The following is a 19840-nucleotide window of genomic DNA, read 5'->3' as shown; positions in this document are numbered from 1 at the left end:
CTCCACACAGCCAACCTATTCACACTAGCCCTTCTTTATCATTTAACTAACTTCTGCACCCCGATCTACTATGACCACCCCACCAACTTCATCACCAACTCTCACTGCCCATAATCCACCATTACAACTCCGAAATTTTACCCAACCTCTACAACAACACAGAAATAGACTACCTCCCACTTAAATACCATCAAACCAGACACAAAAATTAACCACTATTTAGAAACCACAAACAACTAAGCAAACTTATAACAACTTTATTTCATATATTATCAAAACTAAAACTCAGTGGTGACATCCACCCCAACCCTGGCCCCAAGACTACCAATAAACAAACCGCGGCTTACACCTCAATCAACTCCACCATACCCCTTCACCCCAAACAACAGTCCCTGCTGTTCCTTAATATAAATTTAAGAAGTATACTAAACAAAATCCTTGACCTCCATGCACTAATTGACTTATATTCCCCTGACATAACCATTTTGCCTGAAACTTGGCTTAAGCCACATGTCAAAAATAATAAAATACTTCCCCCAGGGTTCAACATATATAGACTCGATTGTCAAAATAAACATGGAGAAGGTGTAGCAATAATATTTAAACAAAATCTAGCTCTAGAAGTTAGCAACACCACACTTCCTACATCTAACAATGCAGAATTACTCATCACCAAACTGAATATCAACAAGAACAAAACACTAATCATAGTGGCTATCTATATGCCTCCAGGGAATAACACTAGCACAGTTGAAGACATACTTCACTGGCTATCCACAACCTTCCATCAAGAATCCATAATTATGGGTGACCTCAACACTGACTGGTCCACCTATAATTCCAATAATCCATCCAATTTTATAAACCTATATAGTTTCTCCCAGCTCATACAAAACCCCACAAGAATAGACAAAACTTCCAACAGACAATCCATCCTTGATTGGACTCTCACAAATAAAAATGACACACTCATTCTAGCAGGATGACCCCCAGTACCATAAGTGACCACCTACCCACATACCTAATAAGAAATAATCTTAGTCCACCTACACAAGTAGTCTATAGGCTAATCTGCAACAAGAAAAATATAATACTCACATTTTCAACTCCCTCTTCCAACAAATTAACTGGTCCCCCCTCAAAACACTACCACAAGATGATGCTGTTCAACACTTTAACACCATCTTCCTCAACATCCTAAACAGCCTGGCCCACTGTAGAATAGCTAGAATAAAACATCACCACACACCCCGGCTTAGAAACAACACCAAAGACCTACTAAAAGAAAGGGACAAGGCATGGGAACACTGGCTAACTAACAAAAGCAACAACAACCTTCTACTTTTCAAACAACTTAAGAATAAAGCCAAATCCCAGATAAAAGCTGACAAAAAGCCTACTACATCACTGCACAGCAAAGAAACAAAAACAACCCCAAACAATTCTGGGCCACTGTAAACAAACTCCTGCAACCTGGTAGCACGCCCACCCCCAATCCTACCACACCCCCATCAAATGATAAGATTGCAACATAATTCAATTCCTTTTTCATAAACACAATTCACTCACTTGTTGAGTATGACAAAAACATCACTACTACAATCCCCATAGCCAACAATGAGGGTGTAAACTCCTTCTCCTTTAACCCCGTCCCAACCCACACCATAAAAAAAGCTACTCAGTAAGCTCAAGCCCACCAGCCTAGCTGCTGACAACCTCCCATCAGAATCCTCAAAGCTGCCTCCAAAGTTGTAGCCTACCCCATTTCTATCCTCATCAACCACTCTATCTTTGAGAACCATGTCCCACTAATCTGGAAAGTCTCCTATATCACCCCACTGCATTAAGATGGCAACTCTACCGAGCTTACTAATTACAGGCCCATTGCCATTCTTTCACCTCTCCAAAATACTAGAAAAATGTATTCACTCCCAGCTTCTACACTACCTTCTCTCCAATAACCTCCTATCAAACACTCAACATGTTTTTCGCCCACACCACAGCACCACAACCGTCCTCCTCAGTTTTACTAACACAATAAATGAACACAGAAATCAGAATAAATATGTCTCCTCCATCTTTCTAGATCTCTCAAAGGCATTCGACACAGTTTTACACAAAAATCTGCTGTCAGAACTGGCCACATTATATCTCAGTCATTCTTCCCTAGCTTGGTTCCACAGCTATCTAACCAAAATGCCAGCAGGCTGTTAGATGGCAACAGGAGCTATCAGCTTTGCTCCCTGTTAACATAGGAGTTTCACAAGGCTCCATATTAGGCCCCCTACTTTTTACCTTCTTCACAAATCAACTCCATAAATCCGCATCTCTTGCCTCTGTCATCCAATATGCAGATGACTCTACCCTGATATGCTCCACTCCCTAGGGTTGCCACCTTTTCAAATGGCCATAGTGGGACATTTTCGGGACACACATCAGATTTTACAGGCCGACACAAACCCACGGTCAGTACAACGGATAGAACTTTACTTTTTTGCCTAAATAAAAGCTTATTCTTGTAGCAGTTTTTAGTTGCTTATCCTGTTTCTTGTAACATGTAGATATTTCAGATACATAAATAACTATTTTATATAACTATTACATGAAATATGGGACATAATTATGTCCTACAATCTCAGGACATTTGCCATTTATAATATTTTTGGTCAGGACACAACCGCCCAAAGAGGGACTGTCCCTCGCAAAGTGGGACAGGTGTTAACCCTACCACCCCCTCTCTAACACAACTACAGGCTATAACACAACAATCCTTCCTAGAAGTAGAATCCTGGCTAACTAACACTAACTTCATACTGAACCGAAACAAGACCAAACTTATGCTCTTTCTCCCCACCATTACACCCAATCCCTCAGCCACTTTTCAAATCCACTCCTCCAACAACACAATCATAAACATCAGCACACATATCAAATTACTAGGTGTCACAATTGATAGCAAATTAAAATTCAGCCTACACCTCTCTCAAACCATTAAAAAAACACACATCAAACTAGGCTCACTTTACCAAATTAATCCTTTCCTATCTAGCCATTCTAGACTAAGCATTGCCAGGACTCATCTCTTATCTACTGTTCTCTATGCATCTCCCATTTTTACAAACCTTAACAAAACTGACCTTACCAGACTTGAATCAGCCTACAATAAAATAGCTAAGTTCACCACTAGCTCCCCATATAGGTCCCACCACTGCTCTGCCCTACAACAAATAAATTGGCTAGAATTCCCACAACAACTAACCTATACCCAACTTGTCTTTACTCACCAACTAATATACCAGCCAAACAGAACCCCAGCCCTACAATAATTACTCCAACCATATGCCAACACTCGGCAACTCTGATCCACAAAACACTCCTCCAAGTATCCAAAAGCAACAACAAAGCCGGGGACGCCCTCTACTCCCACCACATTTCTAAACTTTGGAACTCAATCCATCAATACCTAAATGCTGCCAAACTACACCAATTCAAAACTCTGCTCAAAGACTACCTCACTAACAACTGGCTCTGCTCCTGCACCAAGCCAGGCTAATAACACATAAGCCCTCATCAAATTTCATCCCCTAAATTTTTATAGTCTCCATGTATACCCCACTCCCACTTGTTAACACCACCTATCAGCTACCTACAATAAGAGTATAATTTGATAATTTCTTTTATAAGGGTATACATATGTACACTGATTAAAGTAAGTATACTGAAATGATCAACTAACGATGGATCCCTGCCCTCAAAAAAAAAAAATATATATATATATATATTTAGAGATATATGACTTTACTACATTGTAATAACTTTCTCCTTTTCACTAAAGTGCCTATTGTATATTGTAAGTTCTTTATTGTCTCTGGATATTTCTGTTAAATTGTATGTAAAACAGACACTGTACCTGTCAATGTTGTTCTTGTTTTATTGGAGCTTTTCTCCCCGGGCCTCCGCTGAAAATGGGCTCACACCCAGACGGACTATCCTGGTCAACAAATGTAAAATAAATAAAATAAATAAATTGTGGTGTGCATCTGGGTAGAACAATATGCCCCTCTCCCCAGAATGGGTGAACTATCATTGGCCACTCACTCACATACTCACCTGCTTTGCTCTTACAATCCTGAGTTTCTGTTCAACCTCCTGTCATCTGGGTTGTGACCAGGGCTTTATCTATTTATGTTTACATTTTCTGCTTATAATTAGATACCGAAATAACTGCAGCAAAGACCCCTGCAGAATTCATTTCAGGGAAGTTTTGATATAATTTCTAACACCATTCCCCTTCACTCAAAAATACATGTAATATAATTGTTATACTGGGAGTTGGACTATTTCTATGTTACAAGGTATTCTCTGTGTGGAAATATATTATTTTCTTTATAAAGATAGTGTACCACAAACTTCTGGAAAGGACTATAAGGTAAGAAAGCTGTTATTTCTATCTACGTATTTATCTATCTATCTATCTATCTATCTATCTATCTATCTATCTATCTATCTATCTATCTATCTATCCATCTATCTATCTATCTATCTATCTATCTATCTATCTATCTATCTATCTATCTATCTATCTATCTATCTATCTATCTATCTATCTATCTATCTATCTATCTATCTATCTATCTATCTATCTATCCATTTATCTATCTATCTATCTATCTATCTATCTATCTATCTATCTATCTATCTATCTATCTATCTATCTATCTATCCATTTATCTATCTATCTATCTATCTATCTATCTATCTATCTATCTATCTATCCATCTATCTACCTATCTATCTATCTATCTATCTATCTATCTATCTATCTATCTATCTATCCATTTATCTATCTATCTATCTATCTATCTATCTATCTATCTATCTATCTATCTATCTATCTGTCTTCATAAGGTATTTAATCTCATCCATTTGTAGTAGCCATGCCCTCCCACCTGCACAGAGCAATTCGTATTTCTTGTAACAGGAGCGTGTACTCTTATTTAGTGGTGTACTTCTACACCGAGCAGTATCCCTCTTCAGCACATGCCAATGACCACACTATTTACTTCAAACAAAGAGGACAGCACTGTCTACAGGCAGGAGCGAAGCAATCCTTATGTGCCTCAGCTGTATAGTCTACAAAACTCAGCTGTGTCTAAATATCCTCAGCAAGAAAAATCATGAACTGGGAGGGGGAAAAGGCAAAATGATGGTTAATTTATATATTCATCTTTAAAGTGATCAACTTATAAACAAGAAAACAAAATTAAATTGTATTCTACAAATACAGATACGGAATGCCATGCAAAAGTGGCCTTAGAACCCCATACCTTTGTAAATATTTTCATATTGGATTCTGGTGTATGCAGTTACAGTCCTTCCCTAGGTCCACAAAACTCATGTTTCCCATACTGGAAAACTCCACCTTTTGCCTCATATAAAGACAAAGATAAGTGTATTGAGTTGCATCCAGGGTAGGATCTGCACTGTTCCTCTTGAATGAGAGGCTAAACTTTTGGAAGAAATCTTTCCTTCAAACTGTCACAATGGAATAAGTTTACAAGGTAAATGAGAGATCTTCTATCTATAACTGGAGCACATTATCCTGCTCCTCCCTTTTTTAAAATTGGGGACTACCACACCAGTTTTTTTACTTCAGAGGTACTGTCCTCACCTTTCCATAACAAGGAAAAATATGGTAACCTTGAAACCTCACCCACATCCAAAGTCTTCAGAATTTACAACCAGGTTTTATTATATCTGTAATCTTACCAAAGCAGAATAATCTAATTCTTACAGTGACGACACACCAAGAAACAGACCTGATCACTTGAACTGATTCTGTCACTGCTTCCTTAAATGAAGGCATATCCTCTGAGCTCAGGAGTTCCTTAAAGTATCGCCTACTTACCAACAATATCCCATTAAAGGTTTACTTGCAGAAAACAGCCCAGGTAATATCATCCCGAGTCATGGAGTGATTTGCCAAAATATGTCCGAGGGAATACAAATATCATTTTACAAGGCATTACCAGTAGAGAAATGCTTGCCAGAAGAAAGTTAATTTCCCTACCCCCAAAGAAAAAAATAAAAGAATTCTCCAGTGACACGCTTTCTACAGAAATGAAATTTAGCATAACAGAATTTATTTATTGGTCTGTGCATTTATTCATAAAGCTATCATATTCTTTTCATGTAATATTTCACAGAAAAAAAATCATTCCAGAAAACTGGCCACACAGTTTCAAGATGGAGATGCATATTTGCCTTTTAAATGTGAAATGTCTCCGTAAATTAACCCAATATCTTCTACGATGCTGCCAGGTTTTATAGCACAGACCTAGATTCAGAAATATGCAATGTACTGCTCAACCCTATTTGTCGCAGGACTGTTCAGTGTGTTATGCCTGAGTGATTCAGACCACTGTAGGGCTATAGTGGTAAGAAGGTGAGGTTTGCAGTACTACACCAGTCCCACTGGTAAAGGCCACATGGAAATATGCTAGTCTAGGGACATAGCTAATGTTAATTAACCATTTGCTTACTCAGATATTTTAACCAGGGTTGAAATAGCATAGTAGAATTATTCAAAGAATAGCACAACCATGCTGTTTGGGAAAGAAAGAGAAAAAAAGCATATGCTACCTTTTGGTGACATGCACTCAATCAGTCCTATGCAGGAGAGTGTGTCCTACTGGAGGTAAGTTCTGCAAACCCGTGTGTGTGTGTGTGTGTGTGTGTGTGTGTGTGTGTGTGTGTGTGTGTGTGTGTGTGTGTGTGTGTGTGTGTGTGTGTGTGTGTGTGTGTGTGTGTGTGTGTGTGTGTGTGTGTGTGTGTGTGTGTGTGTAGGAGGAATATTAGTGTGGTTATCTGTAGATGTGTAGTGCTTGATTCAGATACATGATAATGAGACAGTAATTACATGTTGCTCAATGAAGCTTTATCATGTATCTCTGAATCCCATTATATTACCATCATACTACTGGACACTGTGGTATTGTCTGAAAAGCACTTGCGGTGATATGGTTTCTGACTCTCAGCCACAGTGTCTGCATGTCTGTTTTTGATATATAGTCTTTTATAATCATTTATAATTAATTAGCAAATACAAGACTGTATTGGCATAGTTTATGAAGTTGCATAATCTTAATTTTGATTAAAAGGTAGCATATGACTGCTTTAAAAAAGACATTACTTCTTCTTATCCATTTAGCATCTTTGTTATGTTACCACAACATTAGAACTAAAAATCCTGTTTTTTATCCATAAAAGTGACATTTTATCTGTCAAAGGAAATTTGGCAACACAAAACAAAAATATTAATAAGCCAATACACACACACACACACACACACACACACACACACACACACACACACACACACACACACACACACACACACTGAGAGAGAGAGAGAGAGAGAGAGAGAACTGCATAAGCTAGACTGTGTATCCGCCCACAGATCAACAGAATATTAACTGTATTTTTAAACTTTTAGTGTGAGGAAATGAATGCACACTCACATTTATGAATAGTATGGATGCAAAAAAAAAATCAATACTGAATAGGGCAACATCACTAATTTAGGATAATCATACATTTTTGGACATGTCTTAGATCTGGAATCACAGTCAAAAGGCAACATATATCCAAGTACCCAAGTAAAATTCTCAGAAAGTTGAATAAAAATTTGTCGTACAGTGTTTGTGGTTTCATTTGTATTTCTGTGCACCAAATACAGACTTGAACAGACTATACAATCTGACAGTGTGCAAACCTTTTTTTTTTAATTTAGTTTATACAAAAAAATATAAAGTATGACTTCTTTTTTTAATTTCTCCAAGTCTTTCGGATTTCTGATATCATGACGGAAATGGACCTCATTCCTAAGAAAAAGTACAATTAAGTTCATGAAATTAGTATTGTTTCAATCTTTGATGTCAGTTAAAAGTGCTCTTCGCAGCACCAGCAATGTGCCCAGTAATGACTCCTTCTGCAGTTCGTATGAAATTACATGTATTGGTAACATATCTAAATATGATTGTTGACTCTTTTGTATAAGACTCATTACTCCTACTACTAATGGAACTACCTGGGTATCTTTCTTCCACATTGTTCTCATTTCTGCCTGACTGATATTTTATGACTTTCTGTCTCGCTGTACACAAGATACTGTAGTCACTGGGTGTGGCGATTTCAATGATCAATGCTACTTTGTTCTATTCATGGACCATTATATCTGTTTTTTTAGCATCTATCTTTTGAACTATTGGTAATGGATGATTCCATGTCATATAAACATCATTTTCTATGATGCTTTGTGGCACATTTCCAGTGTTTTTCAGCCACTTCAATACCATAGTGTTTGCACAATCCCCAGTGCAACAATCTTGCCACATTATTATGCCATTCAGTATACAGTCCTTCTGTCATTAGTATGTCACAACCAGCAATGAGGTGTGCAACTATTTCCAATTCAGTTTTACAAAACCTACATTTGTCTGTTTCTCCCACATACTCAATGGACTTTGTAAATCAAAGTGTATACAGCCCGGTATCTTGGGCCACCAATATTAACCTTTTGTATCTTGGTTTGAATTCGCCTCTCCTTAAACCATTCCTGCATTTGTTCCTGATCGACGAGGCATTTCCAGAAGTTTTCTATACTTGCAACTATATTTATGCATTTTCCACATTTCTTGCCTTCTCATCTGGTCCTTCGCCTTATATTCTTTCTTTTGTTTTTTTGGCACATTCAGTTGCTGCCTGATTTTTATTTACTTCCGGTTTGATTTCCATTCCTGCTTGATGCCGATATGATTTTGCTAGCCTAAGCAGAGAAGTCATCTTAGATTTATTCTCCTCATGTTTCAAAACTTTCACTATGTTTGGGTCTTGTGAGCTCAGCAGATATGTGTGGAGTCTCATGACTGCAGATCTATACATGTAATCATTTTCAAGGAGGCCCATCCCTCCTTCGGAACAGGGAATATATATTCTTGGTATGCACTGATTTTTATAAATCATTTGGTGAGCATGAAGCATCCTTCTTGTTCTCCTATCTAATCTATCCAACATGTTTTGGGGCCAGTCAATCACTTCAAAACTGTAAGTTAGGACAGGAAGAACAAATTCGTTTGTAGCCTGGATTTTGTTCCTCGATGTCAGTGCTGTTTTCAGGATTAATTTAAGTCTTCAGAAATATTCCTTACTAAGTTTTATTCACATTTGTTCTTGTTTTATTGTTGATCCTTCATTAATTCCCAAATATTTATACACTTCTTCTTGCTAAATTCTTTATATCACATTCTTGTCCCAAACTGGTGTCTTCCTGGTGTTGCAGTTTTCCTGCTTTAAAGGTTGCTTTTGCACATTTATCAAGACCAAATGACATTCTTATATCATCTGAAAAAGTTTTGAGAACTTGCAGTTGTGCTTTCCAGTTCCTCATCTGATGAGCTATACAGTTTTAAATCATGGACAAAGAGAAGACGAGAAGTCTTTACACTTTGTTGTTTTCTAGAAGCCAAATTATAGCCATGGCCTAAGCTGTTAAGTAGATTGCTTAATGGGTTAAGGGCAAGGCAGAATAGCAGTGGTGACTGAGAGTCATTCTGGAATACCCCCCTTTGAATTTTTATCCCAGGGATAATAATTTGTCCTTTATCATTGCTGAATTGCAAAGTGGTCTGCCACAGTTTCATGGTCACTGTAATGTGGTCAATCAGTGTACAGTGTATCTTATGCATTTTTAAGCACTCTTTTATTAATGAATGTGGGATACTATCAATTTTTTTTGTAGTCAATCCATGCCATACTTAGATTCTACCCCTTTTTACAGTTCTCCACTATGACTTTATTTAACAACAAATGATCCTTTGTCCCATATGACTTTCTTTTATTGCCCTTTTGTTCTATTGCCATAATTGAGTTTTCTTCTAAATGACTATAAACTCTGTTGGCATCAATTAAAATTCTTGTGTATAGTTTATACTTTGTTGGAAGGCAAGGTATTGGTCTATAATTTTTAGGGTAGCTTGCAGGTTCACTCTCAAGCAGGAGCATTGTTTTTCCTGTTGTTAGCCGATAGCCTAGTACCTACCTATGAACCTGCCAATAAAAGAAAAAAAAACATTCTTGAAGAGGAAAGTTCCCTTTGTACCATCTCTGTGGGAACTTGACCCTCACATCCACTTACATTGTCCATGGCTGCACAGCCAGAGAGAAACATGAATGCTCCCAAACTCTGAATTACTGCTGGCACACCAACATAAATCAGCAGTAATTCCCTAAAGAAAAAGTGACTTGGCTGTAATCGGTCTCCAGGAAGAACTTAGTAAGTTTAAACTTGTTTACGTTACACATCAATGTGTAGACCAATTGATCTTGTATTCATAGGAACTACCACATGGCTGGCACAGATATTATTTAACTCAGTTTTCTATCATTCATTTCACAACAACCACATGCGTATGAATGTGCTGTGCTTGAAAAAGCTTCAGAGCAGGGTTCATGAAAGTTGTACCCCATGGAGTAGAACTGCAGTGCCTTAAAATGGTATACAAATAACAAATCCCTTAATAATTACATAGTTAAGTTTGAACTGCTAATGGCCCAAAATTGGATCATACATCAAACAGATTCCTTTATGTTATATGCAAATTTATGCTTTGCCATTTAGCAGCATAGTTGCTTCTTGAAAGTATTTAAATTAACAGATTCTCTAATATACAGTGCTAATGAGCTCCACAGTTTGGGGATTGAATGATTTATTAATTAACATTTTTTCTTAGTTCTAATGAGATTAACTATATATTGAGAACATCTATTCCTCAGGTTACCAGACTTTTCTCTTGAAATAAGTTTTAAATTGGATCTTACTTCATTATCTTTGATGGCCCTGTAAGCTAGCACAGTTTTCCTCTATATAAAATGCTGAGCTGATTCAAGTATTTTAATCTTTCTTTGTAACTTAATTTGTTCAAAATATTTAACCTTTTTTGTACATCTTCACTGGATCTTTTCAAAGGTAACTAAGTCAGCAATGGATAAGTTACAAAATATTATTAATATATAGTAGGGGGGGTGTGGGGGCACCGCCCCTTCCACATCGGGGGTGGGGTGGGGGCATAGCCCCCCACATAGTGTGGATATATATTAAGTTCAGAAAAGAATAATTTATTGGAATTGCAAGTATCAATGTATATAGTTCAAAATATTTAAAATAGTTGGGGGGCTATGCCCCCACACCCCTCCTTACTATATATACCAACTCCATGGTCGCACTACAGTGGGGAAAAGGCCATATATAACTTTCAGTGAAATGTGTTTCAGTGAAATGTGCTTTCGGTGAAGAGTCCTAGATCCATATATATATATATATATATATATATATATATATATATATATATATATATATATATAATACCTATGAGCTTCAACAAACTCACAGAATAGGGAAATCTTTCTCTTCTGTTCTGACAATTTGACAGTTTTAAGACTGTATGCTACTGCAGTTTGACCCCACAGCAGTCTTGGGTGTGATTCCCACTACTTCTATTTGCCTACTGTGTGGCTCTGAGGAACCCATTCAATCATACAGTGCTCCCATACTACTCCTGAATATTGGCTCTGAGGAACCCATTCATTCATACAGTGGTCCCATATTACTCCTGAATTCTGGTTCTGAGGAACCCATTCAGTCATACAGTGCTCCCATATTACTCCTGCATACTGGCTCTGAGGAGCTCATTCAGTCATACAGTGCTCCCATATTACTTCTGAATACTGGCTCTGAGGAACCCATTCAGACAGACAGTGCTTCCATATTACTCCTGAATACAGGCTCTGAGGAACACATTCAGTCATACAGTGTTTCCATATTACTCCTGAATACAGGGCTGTGTGTCAACTGGGCTTATCCAGGTAACATTTTTTTTCTTTTCTCAAAGTGCAGCAACTGTGACAAAACATTTTCATCTGTTCTAATATGCTGACAACATGTAACAGCAAATTTTAATAAATTATGTTTTGAGATATGACATGGGAACATATGATAAACAGCAGTGCTCACCACTGTACCCTTCTTAGCTGCATGCAGAAGGAACAGTTTCCTTTATTTCTGTACAAGACCATTAGCTCACTGCTAACTTCTACTTTTTTCCTGAGAAGGGATGACTTTAAAACTAATGTTGCATACTGTAACACCTTAAAAAATCAAATTTTGGGATAGATAGTTCAGCCTGTGTGTATAGTGTTACAAATTACTTATCTTTTTACATAGCATGCACACAAAATGCTTCTGAAGAAAAGCCAGTTCCAACATATCTTAAAAACCTGATATGCCCACATAAAAACTGCCTGAGTACATAAAGGTTGGTCAGTTGTATGCACCCCTCAGCCATACCACACAGTGAAATAATAATGAGATGGTACTGGTGCTTTGCATATTTCCTGACATGTCAGAACTTATCACGTGGATGTTGAGAACTAATACAATAACTACTTTAATACACCTGGACATCAAGAAAGAGAGCTCCTGCTCTACATACATCTTTTCAAAAATAGAATCTGTGTTCAGATATTATCGTATATATGGTAATTCACTTGCTTCCAGAACAAAGTTATTTAAGTCCTAAATCACAAGTGTGCAAGGCAAGAAACAGTTGTACACCTTATTATATTTTTTCTGGCACACAACATGCATGTTTCATTGAAAAACAATTGCAACTTAGAAAAAGTGTTGCAGTTGTCAGAATTCAAGAGAGCGTACTCAGAATCAGTTCATGTCTGCTTCCGGCCCAAACATTTTTAGAAGTAGCTTCTTAAAATGGCAAAGGGATCTTACCTGTTTTGGGAAATACTGTCTGGAACATGGTACATGAAGGTATTAGCGTTGGAGGACTCAGCCCAATGGGCAGCCATCTTCACAACTGGGCAAATGATGAAATGATCACTGCAAATATATCAAAATAAAATTTAGCTAGTAAGGTAACAGCATTCAAATAAGCTACCAATTAAAAGAAATATACAGATAATGTTAACACATCTTTCAGAATATTACATGATTTTATTTATTTATTAACTCATTTTAGCCTAGTGATATCTCCTTGTGCAACTGCAGTTATATCCTACTGATGCCTCTAGGCATCTAATATAGCCTGTTCATATTCGCATTAATACTTTTAAAACCATATTACATAAAGGCTATTGAAACATTTCATCTTAAAGCTTACATGATATCTGATAGGTGAATAGTGCTGTTTATGAAATATTAATTGTTGTTGATATGCTTTTAATTTATATAGTTATAATGTTTATATTTTTCTTAATATCTTAACAACCAAGTAACACAGACACAACCATTTAGGCTCATATTAAAGGTCATGGATGGATTAACAAAATGCTGCTGACAGTATGATTGTAGCTTGAACAGTTACTGAGATATAAATTGTTTGCAAATTATTACACAATTAATATTTAATGTGTTTATTATGACTTATAAATTTCAGTTTAAGACATAGAAGCTGATGAACACTAACTGAACAACTTACATTTCTTTAATAGCCCTTATGGCTCTAGAACTATTACATTTTTGTGGAAATATGAGGACATAACTTGGTTTGTTAAAAAACTTAGGATGCAATCTTTGTGAGTTAAGAGCCCAGGGATTCAGGAATGTTATCAGAACCATTGATATAGTATTTTTTTTTACTTCTTGATAGCACTTCTAGGACTTGGTCTTGTGTGATAGCTGGAACCGAGCCAGTTTCAGGTATATCTTGAGGGTCAGACAAAGGGAAAGAGGGGCAAAGTTAGGGTTAAATTTATTGGCCAGTAAATTTGCTATATCTTCAACCTTAGTGTAGGTAACATCATTCACAATCAGCTCAATGCATTGCTGCATTGTCCTTTGAAGATTACAAACATAACTAAAAATGCCTTGAGTTTTTCTTTGGCTTGCATAGTTATTTTAGCCTCAGATTTAGCTTTGGTGGATTTAATTAGAGCACTAAGCTGTTTGTTTATTTCAGTGACAAGGGATTGAACACTATGGGTATCACTCTTCTCACTTTTGATCAAAATTATTTTCCTTTTATTATAAAGTGTGTTAATATTATGGTTCCACCATGTGGGTTTGTTTCTAGGGTTTGCCCTGCACTTGTTCCTACAGGGTACAGCTGCATTTATGCAGCTGTTCACAATACTGGTATGGTATTGTGGTGCATATTTCTGCATATTCAGTGGAATTAACTGGGTTTGGTGGGATTTTAAGCTTGCCAATGTATCACATAGGAGTCGGTAGTTTGTCTTAAAGAAATTTCTAAATGTACTTTGGGTGAAAGGGATCCCTGGATTCAGTTTATTTTTAAGGAGACTGCTTTATCTTCAGACCTAACAAGTGATAAAGATACACAAGGGATGGTGCAAGATGCTCCTATATTAGTAAGGACGAGATCCAAGATGTTATTCTCCCTAGTGAGTTTGTTTGTTTGTGTCTTTCGGCTTTTCCCAGTTAGGGGTCGCCACAGCAGAACTCCAGTCCGCTAATGATTGGCAGTTGATTTTTACATACCGGCTTGCCAGGCCTGCCGCACAACCTTCAATGAAGGTACGCCCATTCACGCATGTCTCCATGCAGAAGGCGCTCTAGCTGAGAATCGAACCGAACAGCGCCTTACTGTGAGGTGACAACGCTACCGCAGCACCACCACCGCGGTCTTATTCTCCCTAGTGAGTAATCTGGCTAATTGTTCCGTGGGCATTTGCGTTGACAACGTCCAGGAATCTCTGTCCTTGTGCACTAGTTATGGTGTAGGTTTCCCAGTCTATAGCTGAACAGGTTAAATCACCTAGGACAATGGTATTGGGTTTAATGCCTAGTGGTTCTAGTTGCTTTCTTTTGTCATAGAGGGAGTCCTATACCTAATATATGTCACAGCACCATTTTGGTGGTTATTTAGATATTAAGAAGCTTTAGTGCATCCCGCTGCTTTATCAGCCTTGATGTGATTCTCTTCTGAATATAGACTGATGCGCCTCCACCTTTCTTTCCCTCCTGCACAGCTGGTCTAAACATGTGGAAGGTGTTATAGCCCTGCACAGCTGGAGTGCTTTCTGCTATTTAAACCATATATCAGTTATTACATAGACATTAATCTCTTAAAGTCAGTGTCTTATCTTTTATTGCAGTACTGAGCATTTTTTTGTTAACTAAATAAAAGTTGGTGATCAAGTCATGGTTTTACATTATGCATAACATATGCATTCCCCATTCCCACTACCAATTCCTGATTTCACTTTATTTAATTTAGACAGTCAGTGATAACATTTAGGATCATAAAAGAAATATATTTATATAGTTGTTTAGTTCTGCTGACTTCATTAGTTCTACTAGGCTTTGCCTTTTAATAGCAAAGGCCTGGGGCTGCATTTATACTAACTAGGTTAAATTGGTCTATAATATTAGGAACATGCCCCTATTCTTTTTTTTACATCTTTATTAAATCATCACATTTTAATCTACAACTTGGGGTTCCATATATTACTAAAAATTAAAATGTACCATAATAATAGTTTCCATTGTTACAGTCATGCAGTACATACACATTTTCTTTTTAACAGCTTTCATTCACTCCAAAATTACACAAGTTGCTCAATTCCTGTCTTCCCTTAAACCTACCCCCTCCTAGTCCTGAGCATTAATATGTATGTATAATTTCTGTAAATTTCATTTATCTCTATAAAAGTTAACCCCTCTCTTTTTAGAAGATCTTTTATTGCCTTTACAATATCCATATCTTTGTTTATGTTGGGAATAAATGTTGAGTTCCATTTTCTAGTAATTACTTTTTTGCAGCAAAATAAATAAATAAATAAATGAAAAATAAATAAGGTTAATAACGCCTTAGTATGTCTAGTCAATTCAGATCCTATATTGCACTCACATGAATCATTTCCTTAGTTGCAACCATTTGTCCCCCCCCCCCCCCCACCAACTTTCCTGTCAAAGTACTCTGTAGGGATTTTTTTTAAAATATGCCAATTTGTTTCATCCCCCCTAAAAAAACATGTTGTTAGTTACCTCTCTGTTCCTCATCACACCTTGAGCATTTGCTATCTAGCTATAGAAATATCATTTGCACTCTACGTAGAGTATTAAGCACCTATGCAAACATGTTCAAAAACTCTAAGCCCAATGGCATTTTCTGCACACTTGGAAAACTTACAAATTTCCTCCCATTGTTTCTTTGTAAACTGCCTTTCTATTCCCTCTTTTTAGACTTTTCTAACATTGTCTGACTAATTCTTGTACTTATAATGCAGTGTTTTATAAGTCCTAATACGTATGCTATTTGCTTCTGTTTGAGGCTAAAAAGTCTACCAAAGCTGGTCTTTCACTTTGTATTTTCTCTATTACATTCTCTTTGCCTGCACTCTGTTATAAATCCCTGACAGGGAATACTGTTTTTAAATGCAGGCCAAACCTTTGCTCAGCCTGTTCCCATTTGCACCTAGTACCTTAGTTCCTTAGCTAATTTCCAACTATAAATTTCAAACCCATCTTTGCCTGTTTTCTATAGTTACTGCTTCACTTGAATGAGGTTCAATAAAATAACTGTTGACCAGATGACTTAATGCATGAAGGAATAGGAAGAACAAACTATGATGAGTCTGGCAGATCTTTTATATCTTAAAGCATGGAGGCATTTTCGGGTTCATATTACGTTACTGAAAGATAACGTAATCGAACGATCAAAACTTCAAAATGGCAGCATTTCGAAACTTGTAATGAGGGGGGCTGCACCCCCCATACCCCCCACTAAATATATATTCCAACTCCGAGATCACACTACAGTGAGGAAAGGGCAAATATTCCAATCCTCACTGTACTGTGATCCCACAGTGTGATCTTCGAAATGCTGCCATTTAGAAGTTTTGATTGTTCGATTACATTAACTTTCGATAACGTACTAAGAACCCGCATTTTCTGTACCCCAAACCCTTACCTCATTGGAACCTGCCTTACCACTCCTCTAACTATATACATTAAGCCCATTAGTCACATCAGGGGGCAAGGGCCTGGCATCTTGGGGTTAAACAAGAGCCATCTGGCTGATGTGTTTCTGTTGGGGTTGCCTAATCACCAAATTCCTTCCTCTCTGTCAAGAGTTGTGTGGCAGGGCCAGCTTCATAGCCTGAAAAACAGTCTATGCATCCCTCCCACAGGCAGCTTGTAGGTTCACAGATGCTGTCTGGTCTTGCATATGGGGCACGCATGCTCCCATTTATACTTCTTTTTGTCTCTACAGCTGAGATCTTATTAACAACATAAGCTAATCTGGCCACTTAAGGAAGGCAGTGCACCATTCCACCTGTAGGTATTGCCAGTACTGTTGCCTTAACTGCCCCTCCCAGATGACCAAGACTGCTGATCAAGCTCATCTTCTCTGCCAGTCTTTGCACTTCCCATGTCATTAACACAACATGGTACATCAAGGTTGACAGTCAGGGCTTCACTCCTCTGTGCTAAAAGGCAATACCTCCACTCTAGAGCATTTTGAAAATAACGTCAGTATAGTGGCTCAGTGGTGAAACCATCTCCAATGTACGGGGTTCAGTCCTAACTACCAGTCACTGTGTGTGCGTGTGTGTGTGTGTGTGTGTGTGTGTGTGTGTGTGTGTGTGTGTGTGTGTGTGTGTGTGTGTGTGCCTTTTCTATAGGTAATTTGAAACCTGATGGAGACAGAATACAGTTAACCAGCAATCTACTTTTTGTGACTGTGACTAGACAGTAAACAACTTATGATTTCATATAAATGCAGGAAGCCTAGTCTCCATATTTTCCTAGCTTTATCAAAAGCTTTTAATACAGTATTTCACTAGAAACTCTTACATAAACTGTCATTTTTAGGGCAGACCAACTCTTCACTGCAGTGGTTCCATAGCTACCTCTCTAAAAGAGCACAAACAGTGAAATGGAAAAATAATTTCATCAGCTTCCTAAATGTAACCATTGGTGACCCACAAGGATCTGTTCTGGGCACCATATTTTTCAACACTTTCAACTACACTGCTGCTGCAAAAAAAATGCTACTCTAGTTCAATATGCGGGTGACTAACCTGTCCTGCCAAATCTCTCTCTAAACTTTAAGACCTTACACAATATTCTTTATCAATTGAAATGTGGCTGAATAATTCAAAACTACTACTAACCCCTCCAGAAAGTAAATTACTGTTCTTTACCCCAATCACATCTTTACCAAAATGACAGCATTCACTGTCATTTCTGTCAAAACACCATAACGGAACAAGGAAGCCACAAAAAAATGACCTGTCATCATAGAGAGTACCAGTTGAAATTCGCTCACCATGTATTACATATGGTTAAACACAATCACAAAATACTATGTACATTATACAGAGTAAATGGAGAGATGAAATCAGAAATAAAAACAAAAGAAAAGGAGAGCAGTACTGCTGGAAGTGAATTAATCATAAGTATTAATGAGAACCTTCACATGGTGGGCCCTGTTTTCACAAAACCACACCAAGATGACACTGACATACAGACTGAATTTTATATACCATATATCATGGAGAAAAGTAGGTTAAAAAATAAAATATAGCTGGGTGTACAGGTCCTAGGACAAAAAAATACAAAAAAACAAAACCTAAATGTTCACCGCAACGTTTAATGGTCATACAAATCTTACAAAGCTTTCGAGTAAAACTCTTTCTCAATGTATAAAATCATCAGCAAAACATGCCATTTTTAAAAAACAATTTTAACCAATCCACTCACATAATCAATTAACTTAATTAGCTGAATTAAAGTGCCCTATCTCTTAGATATATAACCATTAAATATATACAATGATTACATAAAAACTAATACATATAAAATATGCACATATATATAAAATATAAACTAACACATATATAAAATACATTAAGTAACAGAGCTTAAACTAATTCATGTCTTTCTCTTAAGACAGGTTTAATACTAGTGGCAGAACTGAGTCCTGGATGATGGTCTGCTCGAAAAAAAATGATCTACTTCTACTTCATTAATTCAGTTCTATTCATAGGTCACCACCTTTAGGATTCTGACAGATTACTTGTAAAATTCTAAATTTAAATTTATGTGTTAAATCATTACTATACACATGTTTGGCTAGGGCATTCTTTAGAATATTTATTTGTATATCTGATAAATGTGAACTGATTCTATCTTTTAATTTTTGATTGGTCTTTCCTATATAGAAACAGTTACATTGAGTACAGTTAGCACAATATACCACGTTTATTGTATTGCATGTGCCCCTAGCCCTAAATTCAAATGATTTCCCATTTAAAGGGTGTATAAAGAAATTGCCCATGTTAATATCACTAAAATGTATACAATTCAAACAAGACACTGTCCCTAATCTTCCCACAGATGTCTTAGTGGCTTTCCTCATTTTAACATCTTTATAACATAATAATTGTTTACGATTATTTTCTCTTTTCTATGTAAAACCTGGTCTAATTCCTATCCATTAATTTCCTGGTTAGATGTCAAAATAGTCCAATTCTTCTTGATAATTTTCTGCAAAGTGTCTGAATGTCTATTATATTTCATTATATAATTAATTTTACTATTGTAGTTAGATTTTATAATAGGAGTCCTGGATTCCTCATTTGACCTCAGTATATAAGGTTTAGCTACAGTTCCCCTCATAGACATAACTTCTTTCTTGGATTGTTCAATCACATTTTTGTTATAACCCCTACTTGCAAAATCTGTTGACACCCCATCTATTTCCCGAAAAAATACATCATCTTTCATGCTCAACCTATT

General features: G+C 36.9%; 1 protein-coding gene across 1 annotated transcript in view; it reads right to left on the bottom strand.

Moving 5' to 3' along the window:
• TG (thyroglobulin) overlaps positions 1 to 19840 on the bottom strand; it is a 2464750-nt gene that overhangs the window by 143626 nt on the left and 2301284 nt on the right. The window contains exon 46 of the mRNA XM_044066937.1: positions 12845 to 12952. Within this exon, the coding sequence (XP_043922872.1) occupies positions 12845 to 12952 (108 nt within the window). The remainder of the gene's footprint in view (positions 1 to 12844; positions 12953 to 19840) is intronic.

The sequence above is a fragment of the Protopterus annectens genome, chromosome 3.part1 (assembly GCF_019279795.1).
Source record: "Protopterus annectens isolate FY-2018-M chromosome 3.part1, PAN1.0, whole genome shotgun sequence".
NCBI classification, from domain to species: Eukaryota; Metazoa; Chordata; order Ceratodontiformes; family Protopteridae; genus Protopterus; species Protopterus annectens.
The sequence above is the reverse complement of the archived record's forward strand: the minus strand, read 5'-3'. Positions and strand labels throughout refer to the sequence as shown.